The 18400-nt window shown below is 35.0% G+C and overlaps 1 protein-coding gene across 4 annotated transcripts in view; it reads left to right on the top strand.

Moving 5' to 3' along the window:
- The window catches only part of DCK (deoxycytidine kinase), a 61516-nt gene that overhangs the window by 13349 nt on the left and 29767 nt on the right, over positions 1–18400 (top strand). The window contains exons 3-7 of one of the 4 annotated variants that reach the window (XM_081587254.1): positions 2663–2856; positions 4333–4480; positions 6059–6174; positions 8239–8329; positions 15196–15645. In XM_081587254.1, coding sequence (XP_081443380.1) covers positions 2663–2856; positions 4333–4480; positions 6059–6174; positions 8239–8329; positions 15196–15201 — 555 coding nt within the window. In that variant the 3' untranslated portion in view covers positions 15202–15645. Of the gene's footprint in view, positions 1–2662; positions 2857–4332; positions 4481–6058; positions 6175–8238; positions 8330–10569; positions 12458–15195; positions 15646–18400 lie in introns of those variants that run through there. The other 3 variants (XM_081587247.1, XM_081587228.1, XM_081587239.1) reach the window with 3 other exon arrangements.

The raw sequence follows: 18400 nt of genomic DNA, 5'->3' as shown, positions 1-18400 counted from the left end.
TAGTTCTTCAACAGATAGTCTCTGTTTTCTAATTTAACACAATAAAAAAACTTTTAGGAAAACTTAGATATCCCCTTTGTGTTCACATTTCTAAGCATATTCTTTCTAAAAAATATGCCATGAAAGCCAAGGTAATGCAACCAGGAATAGAACAGACTAAATCAAGACTTAAATTTTGTGTTTTGAATTAACATTTGTACTACAGAGAATTTCATAATACATGAATACCGCTACTATTCTGCCCCTCTTTTTTAGTATCAAATACATCTAATTCCTTTAACGAAGTGAAAAACCTGTTTAACCTGTATTTTTTATTATTTGAAAATCAATAATTTAACATTTGTATATTTAATATTTAAGTATATTTTTGAGATGTAATTCACATGATATTGTGTTAGTTTCGTATGTTCAGTATGTAGTGATTCAACATTTGTATACATTGTGAGATGATCACGGTAAGTCAAGTTACCATCTGTTACCATACAAAGTTAATACCCTGTCATTGCCTTTATTCTCCTTTCTGCATTCCCTTCATCCCCATGACTTATTTATTTTATAACTGAAAATGTGCACCTCTTGGATCCTTTTACCCATTTCAACCCCTGCCCACTACCTCCCTTTCACCTATCTGTCCTCGGTACCTGTGAGTCTGGGTTTTTGTTTTTTGTTTTGTTTTGTTTGATTCCACCTGTAAATGAAATCATATGGTGTTTATTTTTGTCTGACTGGTTTCACTTAGCATAATACCCTCAAGGTCCATCAATGTTCCAAATGGCAAGATTTTGTTTTCTTTCATGGCCAAGTTGTAGTCCATTGTATGCATATACTGTATCTTTATCCGTTCATCCATTGATGGACACTTAGGTTGTTTCCATATTTTGGCTGCTGTAAGTAATGCTGCAACAAGCATAGGGTACATGTATCTTTTCATGTTGGTGTTTTTGTGCCTGGTGTTTATTTATTGTTCCAGATATTTTTATGTGTGTTAATGGCAGCTTGTGTTTAGCTAACTTCTCTCATAAATCCATCAGCAGGGTTCATAAAGTTGTCTCTGTTACTGAGAGTAGTTTTCAAAATGCCATGCTTACCATGGTAGGAAAATAAAATATACACTGAAATATACACTAGTGTCCTCTTTATAAAACCAACTAAATAAACTTTTGGTTGAGCTGATAAACTTCATTTAACTGGAAACATTCAGTTGTATGAAACATTTTCTCCCTGGAGGATGGTGAATTAGTAGACAATCTGTTTATAACTGAATTAACAAAAGTCCTTGAAATTCTAATAAAATTACATTTATTCTTTAAGCAACTTGGGAAGGCAACTGTTACACCTTTATTTCAGTTCCTCATCTGCTCAGTATTTCTAAACAGACCTCTTGTTGACTGTTGGCCTCTTGCCATTTTATGCTTTTCCTTCCAATTTTGAGAAGAAGTTTCACTTAATTATGTGGTTTGTGGTATGAAATGTAAATTCTGCCTCAGAGTGCCACGTGTTTGTGTGGTTTTTAGTTCTTAACTGAAACTTTAAGATCCGTTGTACTGTTTACACTTCTGAATTTTTTTTTTTCCTCCCTCAGAGGAAAAACACCTACTTTGAGCATGAACTTTCAGAAAGTGTTCAGGGACATTTATTTGAACTAGGATTGAGAATAGGAATTAAGTGGTCATATTTTATTCCTTGAAAGTTAGTAAACAAGTTTAAGACTGTACAGCTTTGGGGAGAACCTTTATATAGCTTGATATAGAAAAGGCTGGGTCCATCAGAAAGAACCTTTTTCTTTCCTAGTCTGACAACTCTAATATCAAAAGTTTTCTAATATATTCTGTTACCATGGAATCTATTTTAATTTAGAAAAAAAAAATACTGTCACTCTGAGGAAGAAATTTCAGTGGCTTCTTTGTTTACCCCCCTTTGTTTTGATTTGTAAGCCTAAAATGTTAGCATTTGCTGACTTTGACTTGTAGTAGTGAAACGGCAATGGATAGATGCTCAAAATTACTTTCTATATTTTTTTTTGCAAATTAGAGATTCATTTAGGGTACCAAGCCTCTTTAAAAAAAAAAAAAAATTAATGGATTAAATCAGATGTTCCCTAGCATAAACTGCTTTAATTCAGACTATATAAAAATCTAATAACAAAAAATTGGCCATATAGAGTAGTCAAGTGGATGCTGTGGTTGAAGAGAGATTAGCAAATAGATACTGGCTAGGTATCACAGGAGTTTTTCAGTGTGAAAGGAGTACTGGAAGGGACCTAAGATGACCTTGCCTGTTTAATTACTTAAACACATAGTACTCTGTCCAGAGGAGGTGCTAGGCTAGAAATCTGAACAAATATATGAAACAAGTTACTAGTAAACTTTTGTGATGTTTTGTAAGAACAATAAGTGATTTCACTGTTTCCAGAGGCAGGTGTTAATATCATTGTTTTGATTTGCATTTTTCCAAATTAGCCACTTTGAGCATATTTTCATGTGACTATTACCCATCTGTATATCTTCTTTGTAAAAATGTATATTCAGGTATCAAAAAATACCTATTTTTTGATTGGGTCATTTTTTAAATTTATCCAACTATTTTTTTTAACTTAAAAATATTAAAATAGCCCTATTGATCATTACTTTGCTTTTTGTCTCTTTTTTCAAATTCAAAATAGGAACTGACAACATCTCAGAAAAGTGGCGGGAATGTTCTTCAGATGATGTATGAGAAACCTGAACGATGGTCTTTTACCTTCCAGTCATATGCCTGCCTCAGTCGAATACGAGCTCAGCTTGCCGCTCTCAATGGAAAACTCAAAGATGCAGAGAAACCAGTATTATTTTTTGAACGGTCTGTGTATAGTGACAGGTATATAAAAAGGACCTTACTTGTCAATTTGGAATCTTGACTTAGAACTGGACTTTTTCCCCTGTTTCCTGGGAATCAAAGGAACAACAGACTCAGAGTAACATAGATTTGAGATGGAAAATGACATTTAATACCTTCAGCAGTTTGATACTAATGGCATTAGGGAAGTTCTAGAATAATTTCTGGGCTTCTCTGGTAACTTAGCGGTAAAGAGTCCATCTGCCAGTGCAGGAGACATGAGTTCGATCCCTGGGTTGGGATGATCCCCTGGAGAAGGGAATGGCAACCCACTCCAGTATTCTTGCCTGGGAAATCCCATGGACAGAGGAGTCTGTCAGGCTGTGGTCCATGGTGTTGCAGAGAGTTGGAAATGATTTAGTGACTAAACAGCAGCAACAACAGAATAATTTCTAGCTGCCATGGAAACTGATGGGGTGTGGTGGCCATCTCATCTCTTTCAAATTTGCAGAGAAGTTTTTTTTTTTCTTCCAATCCTCTTAAAATTCTTATCAGCTCTGGTTAAATCTGGATCCCTACTGTAGACTTGCACCTTGAACTAGGAGGTCATATATCTCTGAGGGGGGCTTAGAATTACCCTGCTTATTATGTAAGGATTCTTTTACTAGAGTTAGCTCAGAACTGAGGTTCTCAAACTTCAGGACCCCTTCCCATTCTTAATAATTATTAAGGAGCCCAAAAAGCTTAGTGTCCTATTGATATTTATGTTATTAGAAATTAAGATTAAGAAATATAGAAACATTTGTTAATTTTTTTAAAATCAGTAATAGTAAATCCATTACATATGAACATGAAAAAGATACTTGTGAAATTATATTTTTCAAAAAAAATTGAGAAGAGCAGCATGAACATCTCTTTAGTGTCTTAACTTGAAGTCGGATGGATTCTCATTTGTGCTTCTGTTTTTAAGCTGTTTTAAGCTTTTGGTTAAAAGTACTTGCCTGGAAAATCCCATGGATGGAGGAGCCTGGTAGGCTGCAGTCCCTGGGGTCGCGAAGAGTCCAACACGACTGAGCGACTTCACTTTCACTTTTCACTTTCATGCATTGGAGAAGGAAATGGCAACCCACTCCAGTGTTCTTGCCTGGAGAATCCCAGGGACGGCGGAGCCTGGTGGGCTGCCGTCTATGGTGTCGCACAGAGTCGGACACGACTGAAGTGACTTAGCAGTAGCAGCAGCAAGCTTTTGGTTGAAGTACAATGTATAAAGTAATCTGGCCTCTCACAGAACCCCTGGAAGGGTCTTGAGGACTACCAGGGGTTCTCACACCACACTTTTGGGAACCACTGGCGAAAACATGCTTTCTATAGTTCAAAATTCTCTCTTTTTTTTTTTTTCTGCTAACCAAGGCATTTTCTGCCATGTGATTTAGGAGAATGTTTCATGTCCATTTAGTAGATCAATTTCCTCTTTGTGCTTTTTGGAAAGAATTTGTGTTGATACAGATTCTCTTTCAGGTATATTTTTGCATCCAATTTGTATGAATCTGACTGCATGAATGAAACAGAGTGGACCATTTATCAAGACTGGCATGACTGGATGAATAACCAGTTTGGCCAAAGCCTTGAACTGGATGGAATCATTTATCTTCGAGCCACTCCAGAGGTGAGACAATAAAAATTTGTTGGATCCATTGAAAACTTATTAATAGAAATCCTCAGGTGTGTAGAGAAGGCAATTCAGTTTAGAATTGCCCCACCTCCAAATTAGAAATTCATAAGTGTATAGATGGAAACATTCTGTTTTCCTAAGAAAACTATAAGGCCACGTTTGGAAGTTCCACATTTTTTCCTCAGTTCTATTCTTCATTATTCTTCCTGACTTTTTCAGGGCCTCTTATCTATTACAGCTACATTAAGAAACTTGCTCAAGCAACTCCTGGAATGTAGGTTTCATGAGTTAGGACTTTGGGTATTTTAATTACTATTGAATTTCCAGGGCCTAGAACTGGGTCTGGGTACATAGTAGGAGCTTAGTAAATATTTACGGAATAAGTGGCAAAGTTGATGGAGATCCATGTCAAGAATCCTTTATGATTATGGCTTGGAATGGGTGGATAGAAGTGACTCTAGTTGAGAGGAGACTTAGAGGACCCTTGCCATTTTGAGTTAAGGGAGCTCACTCGAAAATGTGCCTTTTGTGATAGATTGTAAAGAGCTATTCTTACTTACTTATGAAATTATGTAATGAATTCAGAAAGACCTAGTAGATAGATGCCTTTCATAAAGCCAACCTAAATAAAAGCTAACATTTGTTAAGAAATTTCTGGTTTTGGCGCTTGCATGCCCGTTTTTTTCTGTTTTTTATTCCTCTTTCTTTTCTAAGCCTCAAAGTAGGCTCTGGTGAATGTAAATGTCATGACTTCTAGTCTAAAAGAATACCGTGTTGCTATTGAAGCTGAATTTTCAAAGAAACCAGGTTTCTGATACCAAGGGATGATTTTGTTCCTCTTTTAGTATCAAGTAAGCCAGAATTTAACCATACCAATTTTGAAATTTCACTTTTATTTTTGAAAAGAATTTTTGTTTTTAATTTATGAAAATAGTAAATACAAATATAGAAGAAAAACATAAAGAATACTAGTAGTTTCATTCTGCTAGAAACATTCATAGTCCACATCTTAAAGTCTAACACAAAACTTTATTTCATCAGTATTGTTTATGATATCTTTTGATTAGAGGACCATTTACTTATTTGAAAAGAGAGGATTTATAATAGACTTTGAAGCACATTTTGTATGCCGAAGTTAAAATTTTTTTAATTTTATTGAAGTATAGTTGATTTACAGTGTTGTGTTTAATTTTTGCCGTATAGCAAAGTGACTCAGTTATACAGATATATACTCTTTTTCATATTTTTTTTCCATCATGGTTATCACAGGTGCATTTTGTTGTTTTTTAACCAAACTTATTTTATACTTTATATTTCAAGTATGGATGCCAAAAGTTTATAGACGTTTTGATTTATTTTTTAGAGTAATTCTTGGTTTAGAACCACCAAATGGGTGAAAAACCCAAGGAGGGAAAGATGAACTACTCCCTTTTCTAGGAAAAACAGAAATTTTGGCTAGCATAAATAAAGAGACACTAAAGAAAAATTTAATGGTAACTGACAAGAAAATTATTTAATTGTTTCTTGCCTCCACCAGTCCTCCTACTCCTTTCTTACTGCTTTTGCTTTTAGAAATGCTTGAATAGAATATATTTACGGGGAAGAAATGAAGAACAAGGCATTCCTCTTGAATACTTGGAGAAACTTCACTATAAGCATGAAAGCTGGCTCCTGCATAGAACACTAAAGTAAGATTTCCTTATTTACTACTGATTTTAAATTTATTTATCAAATTTTGATCCAAAACATGTACAATTTTTTATTTTCAGTCATTTATATTAGTATTGTAGGATCTCTTAGAATTAAGGTGTGAATTTTGACTCTTTTTATTGCAATGAGATCCTAATTTCTTGAAGTTTTTATAGCTAATTTCCTCCAGTCATATTTACAGCATAATATATGGAGTTCATGTTAAGGAATAAAGTAAGAGATATATCTGTATGTATTATTTAGGTACAAGCATACCTTGTTGTGGGCTTCCATGGTGGCTCAAACAGTAAAGAATCTGCCTGCAATGCAGATGACCTGGATTCAGTCTCTTGGTTGGGAAGATCCCCTGGAGAAGGGAATGGCTACCCACTCCAGTATTCTTGCCTGGTGATTTACATGGACAGAGGAGCCTGGTGGGATAGAGTGTCTGGGGTTGCAAAGAGTTGGACACAACTGAGCAAGTAACACACACACTCACACACTCATACCTTGTTGTATAGCACTTCACTTTATTGTGCGTCACGGGTGTTGCATTTCTTAACAAATGGAAGGTTTCTGGCAACCCTGTGTCAATCAAGTCTGTTGGCACCATTTTTCCAATAGCATTTGCTAATGTTGTATCTCTATGTCACATTTTGTAAATTCTTGAAATATTTCAAACCCTCCAATAGCAAAAAGATTGTGACTCACTAAAGCATCAGATAATAGCACTTTTTAACAATAAAGTATTTTTATGTACATTTTTTTAGGCACAATGATATTGCACATTTGATGTATTGCAATATAGTGTAAATGTAACTTTTGTAACCATGGGGAAACCAAAAAAATATATGTGACTTGCTTTGTTGTGGTATTTGCTTTGTTGTGATATTCATTTAATTGTAGTTATCTGGAACCACACCTGCAGTATCTCTGAGTTATGCCTATACTCTCTTTCAGACAGAATTTAAGATATTTCAGATTTGTTTCTTAGATCACTATACTTTGTCATTAGTCAAATCTCGGTTCAAATCCATCTCATTTATTGATGTGTAACCTTAGGCAATCTCTGAGCCCCAGAATGACCTCCCTGATCTTTAGTTTTCTCATCTTTAAACATCCCTACTTTCTGGTGTGATTTTGGTGTTTGAGGAGAATTACATTTCACAAACTAAGATCGTGGCATCCGGTCCCATCACTTCATGGCAAATAGATGGGGAAACAGTGGCTGACTTTATTTTTTTGGGCTCCAAAATCACTGCAGATGGTGATTGCAGCCATGAAATTAAAAGACGCTTACTCCTTGGAAGGAAAGTTATGACCAACCTAAACAGCATATTAAAAAGCAGAGACATTACTTTGTCAACAAAGGTCCGTCTAGTCAAGGCTATGGTTTTTCTAGTAGTCATGTATGGATGTGAGAGTTGGACTGTAAACAAAGCTGAGTGCCGAAGAATTGATGCTTTTGAACTGTGGTGTTGGAGAAGACTCTTGAGAGTCCCTCGGACTGCAAGGAGATCCAACCAGTACATCCTAAAGGAGATCAGTCTTGGCTGTTCATTGGAAGGTCTGATGTTGAAGCTGAAACTCCAATACTTTGGCCACCTAATGCGAAGAGTTGATTCATTTGAAAAGACCCTGATGCCTGGAAAGATTGAGGGTAGAAGGAGAAGGGGACAACAGAGGATGAGATGGTTGAATGGCATCACCGACTCAATGGAAATGAGTTTGGGTAAACTCCCTTGAGTTGGTGATGGACAGGGAGGCCTGGCATGCTGCGGTTCATGGGGTCGCAAAGAGTCGAACACGACTGAGCGACTGAACTGAACTGACATTTCACAATGCCTGGCTTTATACATTTTACATCTGAGATTTTTAGATATGCATAGTAAATTTAGGTGAGAAAGAAGGCATTGTCATATGAAGTACTTGCAGGATAATTTTAATGTAAAACATTTTGGATAACATTTTGATTTTCAAATGAAGACGTAAGAATACGTTTTTAGTGTTTCTCTTTTATTTATTGCTTTTTCTAAAGATCTCATTCATCTCTCTTTGAACAGAACCAACTTTGATTATCTACAAGAAGTGCCTATCTTAACACTGGATGTTAATGAAGACTTTAAAGACAAACATGACTGTCTAGTTGAAAAGGTAGATTTATGTTGAATACAAAGATTATAAATAATGTTGTCTTGTCTAAAGAAGTGTTCTAACTTCTGAGAAAATGATCTTCTAATGAAAGGTGACATAGAGTTATATTAAGAGACTTGAGAGCTTTTAGAGGAATTTAGCCTATCTAGATTTTCATCTTAACTTTAACTTCTAGATTTGTAGCCTTAAGTAAAATAAGACCTTCTTTATCCTTTCGTTTCTTCATCTGTATTTTAGGAGTAACATTAACAAAAGTTCTTGCTTACTCCCCTCTAAAGTTACAGGATATGGATCTCATCCATTTTTATATTAGCTGGAGTCTTATTATTAAAGGTTTATAGTTTTGAGTTTTATTTGGTGCTTTGCCTGTGACTTAGCATTGCCTAATCGTTGAGTCATTATCTTAATCAGAGTTAATCTTCCATATATTTAGAGTTGACTATATTCTATTATGTAAGTGGTGCTCATATTGATAAAGGGACTGAAAGAGAACCTATTGATGAATACTTGAGAGAGACTAGTAATGGGATTTGTATAATAAATATCCCTCTAGTGAAGTCATCTCTCAGTCGTGTCTGACTCTTTGCGACCCCATGAACTGTAGCCTACCAGGCTCCTCGGTCCATGGGATTTTCCAGGCAAGAGTACTGGAGTGGGCTGCCATTTCCTTCTCCAGGGGATCTTCCCGACTGAGGGATCAGACCCAGGTTTCTCACATTGTAGGCAGACACTTTACTGTCTGAGCCACCAGGGAAGCTATCCATGTTAATTAACTTAATGATCTAAGATCTAAAGCAAAAGCCCCCCTTTTTTGTTGTTTGTTTAGTTTTGAGAGAAATTTTATTTTTCTTTTTCCTGTCATAAAATGTCTGCTGTTTAGTATAATAGGTGTTTAACATTTACAAAGTATATCAAGAATTTTGAAAATCTCAGCATTATAGATTACTATAGCATATAGTTGTTTTTCCCATGGTGTTCCCTGGTGACTCAGTGGTAAAGAATCTGCCTGCAATGCAGAAGACCTGGGTTCAATCCCTGGGTCAGGAAGATCCCCTGGAGAAGGGAATGGAGACCCACTCCAGTATTCTTGCCTTGAGAATTCCATGGACACAGGAGCCTGGAGGGCTACAGTCTGTGCAGTCCCAAAGAGTCAGGCACAACTGAGTGACTAATACTTTGACTTTCAAAGAAAAGCATATCTGGAAAATTTAAGTGACCTCTTCACTAATTTAAGGACTTCCCTTGTGGCTTAGCTGGTAAAGAATCTGCCTGCAATGCAGGAGACCTGGGTTCAATCCCTGGGTTGGGAAGATCCCCTGAAGAAGGGAATGGCTACCCATTCCAGTATTCTGGCCTGGAGAATTCCAAGAACTGTATAGTCCATGGGGTGACAAAGAGTCAGACACAACTGAATAACTTTCACTTTCACTAATTTAATGATGTTAAAAATATAGGATAGAATTCACTTGTGATACTGTTAAAATAAATAAAATTAAGTCAACCATTGCCATACTAAAAGCCCACCATTATTTTAGCTATATGAATCTGTAAATTCACTTTTTCATTTTAGCTAGCACTTCATAGTTTTGATTAATGATCATCCTTTCATAGTATTATTTACTTTTACTTTAATTAGTAGTATTAGAATTTGGCCATCTTTTTCATGTATTTTTGCAAGGCAATAATCTTTTGTCTGTGAAGTAGAATTACTGTGTAGTCTAAAATATAGAGAGAGCAATATCTTGTATTGTGACGTTGGCCACTTGGTTAGGTTCATTCACTACTTACATGACCTTTCATCACATTTTAATAGTTATAGTCTGTATGTATGATTCACATTTGTGCTTCAGAAAAATTGTAAATCTATTACACAGATTACATACACAATCAAGACCTTTAGAGTTCTTTAAACCATTACAATTACTCATGTTATCAGTGCTAAAGCTGCACATGTCAGTGGTCTGTGGTATTATAAAGAGAAAATTAGTGTTATGACTGTTACAGAACTGTATCAATCTCAGATGTAAATTTAATAACTTCTGTAATGACTTTTTGGATCAATCATCTTTTATTACTGAAGTACTTGTTAATATTTCTTTTGAAAGTAAATGCTGAGCTTTGTGATAGAGTTTACTTATGCAGTTGAGGTCTTCAACTGTTAGATACTTCTAATTGAAAATGAATATTAGATATCTGAAACTAGCCAAGGAATTACATTAATATTTTTTTCCTTCCCTCAGGTAAAAGACTTTTTGAGCAATTTGTGATCTTGCTGAAGACTACATGCAGCCAAATGATTTCACCTTCTTCAGCTTTGTGTATCTGCCTGGGTCCATTTTCATATGTCTCTCTTCTAAACCCAAGTTTTTAACTACTTTTCTTCCCCTACCCCCCAATTTTTTTTAATGAATCCTATACAAAAGTTTATAACTAGCTTTTTTTTTTCTCTCTCTTTTGGGGGGTTTAAAGAAACAAGGACATTTAAGTATCCCTTACAAGAAGTCTGGGGTTAGGTGGTTCCAGAATCTTTATAGTAGTTAAGCTACATCATAAAGGATCCGGCCTCTTGTCTTTCCTCTTATTATCCTCCTCAGCTGGTTGACTTTTTTTTTTTTCCTGGTGCTTCTCATCTCAATGACCATTTTCTTAGCTGGAAACTTTAATGTTACGTAGTAATGGTAATGTTTCCTGTGTAATTAGTGTATCTATTAAAAATTGAAAAGTGAAATTTAAGAAATCCATCAAAAGAGGATTATGAGGTTTCATTGCAGATACTTCTGATCAGGTGCTTTCCCTTCCACCTTAATTGATGTGGAAGTTAAGATCAGGTTTAATATTTAATCACTTCACTGATATTTATTAAGGTGTCTATAACACAGTTGTAGAGTAGCAGGTTAGACTTTGTTCCCAGTTTGTAATGACATAACTTACAAGTCATTTAGTCTTTTTCCTGCCTTTGTTTCTACATGTGTGGTATGAGTGAGGCTTTATCTTTTGCATGGGATTTTAGAGGATTAAGGAGGAAATGTTGCTACACTTAAAAGATAACTGAAGATTATTACATGAGTATAAAGATTGAATTTATTTGGAACTTCAAATAACTGCCTGCTTTTTCCCGTCACAGACAATTCTTTTAGAATGGAGTATTACTATTCCGGTTAAAGAGTTGGCTTAAATTCTGATTCTCTTAAATCATTTGAGGTGGAATTACAGTTTTCCTTAAATTTCTTACCATTTTTATAGGTAAAACATTAGTGGGACACAGTGAGGGATACAGTTTTCTATTATAGTTTTTACTGATGCTGTACTGGAAATGAGTAGTTTTTCTTTACCTTTATACTTGGTGAGAAGCATAAAAGGAAACTGAAAACAAGGTAGATTATCTTCTTAGCAGTTAAGACTGCTTAGTTTGTCCCAGCTCTTATTTCCTGCCACTGTTCTACTTTCCCTGCTGTCTGGATTAATAGACAACCTGCTATTTTAAAGTTTTAAAGTATATAAAAGTCACACATTTCTACTTTGATAACATCATCACTCTTCACTTCATAGTTTTGCTGCTCTGTAGGATTATATCTTAAGTATTTTTTTCCTCTCCTTTTAGAGAAATTACTGATAAAAATGATCTTGCTTTATGTTATATATCTTAAAAGCATTACCATGTTTTGTTGATTAGAAATTACACATATTAATAAAGGAGGCAGGGTACAGAATAGTTTTTAAAAATCTGCATGGATTTATTTTAGGTCTATATATATAGGTTTAGATCTGTATGTATAGATTTTTTTCAGCTTTGTTTAAGATATGCAGTGTGTTTTATTAGTATTTAACCTTTCTACTTGACATTTTAGAAAAACTGGTTTTTTAAATGAGAGGAAAGTTACTTTGAAACTATCATTTTCCTTTTTAAAATATCTTGTGTTTAGTTTCTTGATATTCAAAGATAATACTTTAGTGAGTTAAATAGTTTAGATGCACTGATCTTTGAATGAGAGACTTGTTTCAGACCTATAATTGCCATAAATATTTGTCTCATGATAATGTATGATTTTGTTTTTGTTTGATATAAATGAATTTGTTTTTAAATTAAATATTTGCTTAATAAATAAATATAAATCTCTTGAATTCTAATGAGCTACACTTGTTGAAATGATTGCATCTTTTTTAGAATTAAAATTTATTCTACTTTTGAAGAAAATTATGAGTGTAAAAAGGTTGACAGTGGTTTATATAAATTAACATTGATTTCAAATGGAGACATATTTCAGAGATGTTCCATAACCTTTGAAATTGATTAGCTTAATGACTTTTTAAATCTGTAAAATTTAAAAGAAGCTTAAAAAATTACTATTTGTCATGATTCAAAAGCTGTACCACTGGATGAGCACAAGAGTATTGAGCCTAGCTGTCTGCATTATCTGTTGGATCCTGTCTCCCATATCAAATCATCTTTCTTCAAAGTATATGTACTACTTTTTATAGTTTACTCTTCTAAGAAATGATCAGAGCTCCTGTGTGCCCCCATAGTAACATTTTACTTAACCATAGTATATTATCATGCCCAAGCAATTGACTCTGGTACACTTGTGTTAAACTAAACTACAGCACTTATTTTTAGGACTTTATTTTTATTTTTCAGAATTGTTTTAGGTTCACAGCAAAACTGACTGGAAAGTACAGAGCTCCCATGTACTTTCTGCCCTGACACTTGCACAGCTTCCTCCAATATCACCATCCCCCAACAGAATGGTCCATTAATTATAATCAATGAACGTACATTGACACATCATTATTCTTCAAAGTTCATAGATAGCATTATAGTTTACTCACTGTTGTATCTTCTGTGGGTTTTGACAAATGAAAAATGACATGTAAACACCATCGTAGGATCATACAAAATAATTTCGCTGCCCTGAAGATCCTCTGTGTTCTGTTCGTCCCTCCCACCCTCCTAACCTCTGGCAGTCACTAATATTTTTGTTGTCTCCATAGTTTTGCCTTCTTCCAGAATATCACAGAGTTGAAATCATTCAATAGAGAGCTTTCTCAGTGGCTTCTTTCACTTAGTAACTTACATTTAATTCCCTCTATGTCTTTCATGGCTTGATAGTTCATTACTTTTTAGCACTGAAAAATATTCTGTGGTCTGGATGTACCACAGTTTATCCTCTCACCTACTAAGATATATCTTGATTGCTTCCAGGTTGGGCAATTATAAGTAGTATAAATGTTGGTGTACAGGTTTTTACGTGGACATAACTTTTCCATCCATTTGAGTACCAAGGAGTGCAGTTGCTGGATCATCTAGTAAGAATATGTTTAGGTTTCTGAGAAATTGCCAAACTATCTTCCAGAATGGTTGTATCATTTTTGCCTTTCTGCCAGCAATGATGAGAGTTCTTGCTACTCCACATCCCTGTCAGCATTTGTTGTCAGTGATTTGGATTTTGCCCATTAAGGTAGATTGTTGTATTTTATTTTAATTTGCAATTCCCTAGTACATATGAGGGCTTCCCTGGTAGCTCAGCTGGTAAATAATACACTTGCAATCCAGGAGACCCCGGTTCAATTTCTGGGTCGGGAAGATCCCCTGGAGAAGGGATAGGCTACCCACTCCAGTATTCTTGGGCTACCCTGGTGACTCAGACGGTAAAGAATCTGCCTGCAATGTGGGAGACCTGGGTTCGATCCCTGGGTTGGGAAGATCCCCTGGAGGATGGCATGACAACCCACTCCAGTATTCCTGCCTGGAGAATCCCATGGACAGACGAGCCTGGTAGGCTACAGTCCATGGGGTCGCAAAGACTCAGACACAACCAAGCAACTAAGCACAGCACAGTACATATGATGTTAATTGTCTTTCTATCTGTATATCTTCTTTGGTGAGGTATCCGTTAAGATCTTTTGTCCATTTTTTTAATTGAGTTCATTTTCTTACTACTGAGTCTTAAGTATTTTTTTTTATGTATTTTAGGTAATTGTCCTTTATCAGATATTCTTCTGCAAATATTTCTTCTATCTGGTTTGTCATTTTCTCTTGACATTGTCTTTTGCCGAGCAGAAGTTTTTTAGTTTTATTGAAGCCCAGCTTATCAGTTATTTCTTTCATGGATCATACTTTGTGTTGTTATCTCAAACAACATCACCATACCAAGGTCATTTAGGTTTTCTCGTATGTTATCCTCTAGGGGGGTTATAATTTTGCATTTTATATTTAGATCTATGATCCATTTTGATTTAATTTTTGTGAAGGTGTAAGATCTGGGCCTAGATTTTTTTTTTCTTTTTTGCATGTGGAGGTCCACTTGTCCACTGTTTGTTGAAAGACTATCTTTAATTGAATTACCTTCCCTTCTTTGTTGAAAATCAATTGACTATAATTATGTGGGTGTATATCTAGGCTCTCTATTCTGTTCTGTTGATTTATTTGTCTCTTTTGCCCATGCCACACTGTCTTGATTACTGTAGCTTTATAGTAAGTCTTGGTGTTGGCTAATCTTGCATCTGCTAGAGGCATGAGCTACTTAGGTTTAGTAATATTTTGGGTATTTATTGAGGTGATCCTAATAAGGTTTTTCTTCTTTAAAGAATTTATTTGTAAAATAAAATTACTTTTTCTCATCTTCAGTTCAATAGTTGAATATTGAAAAATGAAGGCAGGTTTGATGTATTTCATTTTTTCACTTAGTCTTTGTAGTGCTTTGAAATGTTGTCATTAATTAACTATTAATTATAAAATGTATTAGTACTGAAATTAATAATGCCAAAATATTTAAGTACAGGCTTCTCCCATAAGAACTGTTCAGTAGTAACTTTCTGCTATAACATCTATCATTGTTCAGACAGTCACCTTTTTTTTCTCTCCTTAGGTGTAAAGATTCTTCCTACTCTAAAAATATACTAAAGCATGCAGTAAAGAACAATATTTATACATTTCCATCTCAGACAAAAGCATAATAATTTACTATATATGCAGAGATTATTAGAACACGTTTGAATTGTACGCCAGGTAAATTTACTTTGCATAAGTATGTGAAATGAGAGGAATGAAAAAGTTGTATCTTCTAGGACTCTTGTCTATTATGTATAGATGCCATTTCCATGTTTGAAGTTTCTGTGTTATTTTGTATTGTAACTTAATTTTAAGTAGAGTTTGAACACAAGATAACCATTGGTTCCCAAAAAGAGTGGAAAATTGGAGGGGGTAAATGGTACAGTAAGCAGAATTCACCTCAATGATTTCTTTATCCTTCTCCTCCACCAACCATCACCAACTATCAACTTCTTTGGCAAGTACAATAAACCTTGTTTACAATGTATTTTATGCACAATGTATATTGTATATTTCTTATAAACTTGTTATTGCTCATGGATGCATGCTAAGTCACTTCAGTCGTGACCAACTCTGTGTGACCCCATGGACAGCAGCCCACCAGACTCCTCTGCCCACGGGATTCTCCAGGCAAGAATACTGGAGTGGGTTCCCATTTCCTTCTCCGATGTAATCGCTAAGTCATGTCTAACTCTTTGGGACCCCATGGACCATAGCCCACCAGGCCCCTCTGTCCATGGGCTTTCCCGGGCAAGAAAACCAAAGTCGGTTGCCATTTCCTTCTCCCATTATTGCTCAATCAATGCATTTTTGTAATCTTGGGATATATAATCCATTGCCCTATTATAAAATTAACAGAAAATATTTCATTTAAATATTTTTACTTAGTGATAATGCTTTTAGGAATAAAAGACATTAAGTGAGAAATCCGTATGTCATTTGAATTTGATTCAGTTTTCCCTGCTCCTTTCCCCACCTTTTTAAAGATTATTGTGACTGCAGCTCTGTAATTGTATGTTTCATTCTTGTGCTGAGTCATGTCACTCACCAGGCTTCTCTGACCATGGGATCTCCAAGGAAAGAATACTGGAATGGGTTGCCATATCCTCTCCAGGGGGTCTCCCTGACCCAGGAATTGAACCCGCGTGTCCTACATCTTCTGCGTTGGCAGGCAGATTCTTTACTACTGAGCCACCACCTGAGAAGCACTAATTGTACATTTAATGGGTATAAATTCTTCATACGATATTGATGTCCTCAAAAGTATTTTATCTCAATGAAGATTTGGATTTGGTTCAAAAATTTCACACTAAGTTCTGTTTTGGCAGATTTTGAATTGATAAATATCAAAGTGTTTCTTTTAAGTGTTAAGACTACCCCCAAAGAAGATTATTAGTAATATGAGTACCCTTTGAATTCATTTAATTTTTGTTCTATGCCTAGAATAAAATAAGTTCTATATCAACCAATGTTCATCAATGTACTAGAATGTAAAAGGTAAGAATTAGAAGTCAAATGAGGTAACAGTACTTTAGTTTTTGGTTTATGTTTTTATGATGACCTTAAAAATATTTTAGATATAGAAAGTAGCAAATACCACAAGTAGAATAAAAGAACCATTAAATATCAAGTATTAAAATCATTTCTTAATCATTGTAACTTAGAGTTTGTGGTAGACAAAATTTATCACCGTTTTATAGATGTGAGAGGATAAGGGGTTCTCAAGGTTCTGCAAAAATTAAAGCCGAAACAGCCCAGATATTTTGACTTTCTAGTGTGGGGGTTCATTTTATTGTAGTGAGTAGTGATTCTATTTTTACCTGTGCTCTTTATATCTAAGGTCGTTTTCCTTTCCTTCCCTAACCTTGTCTAGTTATTTAATGCCCATTTAAAGTAGCGATTTGAAAATAAAAATCCAATAACAAAAGTAGTTTAAGTCCATGATTATGTTATAGTTAATTCAGTAATTGTAGCCCTTTGCCACATGAGGTCATTATATACTTGGTTCTTTCCGTGGCTCTGGCTCTAATCCAAGCATCATAATCTTGGTGATGAATGGTTGGGAAAAGATAAGAGCTGATGAGAGATCTTTTGCATTGCCAGAACAAAAGCATGAACTGATTAATAAATACTTTATTGAGTGAGATTTTATGTGTACAGATGCAGGAGGGAAAATGAGCTGTCAGATAAAGGCAATCCAAAAGGTAGTGCTTTTAGAATTATTTTACTGTAAGAATGTCTGGTACACAACTCAGGGGATTCTCTAGGTAGTAGATTGAATAATACCTATTGTTTTTTTATGGGATAGTACTCAGCTAGATAATTATGCCTAACAGGTTGCCAGGAAATTTAATTTTCTAATGTTCACTCATTAGATTTTTTGTTAAGGGCTGACTTGCAAGACTGTTTGCCATTTACTTAGCAATTATGTATACAAAGAAACCTCCAGTTATTTTTATTATTCTGTGAAAATACATGGAGCTCAGCCAGATGCTTGTTTTTTTAAGAAGGAAGTTTTACTTAAGGAAATCATGGTCTAGAAAGTGATTCAGTATCAGGGGTAGGTGAAACCTGATCTTCGATTGACACATCATCTGAAACAGCACCTTTAATGTTACTTGGTGTCACTTCGAAATGGTGGTATTTTGGTGATACTGAATAGACGTATATGTGGGTGGATGCACTGCTTTTACTGCTATCACTTGTTCAAACTAGTAAGATTCAGTCAAAGATAAGGAATCTTCTAAAGCTGCCTTTTTTCCTTGCTGTTACTGTCAGTGGAATCACTTTCTGTTAGAAGAGTAAATTAGGAAATTAGCTGATGTTATAAGACAATTTATGCTTCACTTGGCTCAACAACACTATTTTAATATGTTGTACAGTGCTTAGAACTTAGAATACTAGCTATCAAATCACTAGCTTGGAGACAGAGTAGGCAATATGGACATAAGTTATTTCACTGATGGTTGACATGAACTGGTTGCTAAATTAGTAAATGAAAGAGACTTGTCAAGTGTGGTATCTTTTAACAGACTGTCCTTACACAGATAATTGAATATTGTTCTCTTCAGAATAGTTACCTTGAGAGACTATACATTTATTCCAAAGATTCTGCCATTATTCAAAACACTCTTGGATCTGATTTTAGAGTCTGAGTTGTATATTTTTTAAATGTGATTCAGGTTCTTTTTGTGTGTGTGACTGGATATAGTTTTTTTGTTTTTGTTTTTAATGACCATAAA

Source organism: Giraffa tippelskirchi, chromosome 1, assembly GCF_054371585.1.
Source record: "Giraffa tippelskirchi isolate mGirTip1 chromosome 1, T2T-mGirTip1v1.2.pri, whole genome shotgun sequence".
Lineage (NCBI taxonomy): Eukaryota > Metazoa > Chordata > Mammalia > Artiodactyla > Giraffidae > Giraffa > Giraffa tippelskirchi.
Note: the sequence above shows the minus strand (reverse complement) of the source record. Positions and strands in the feature narration are given on the sequence as shown.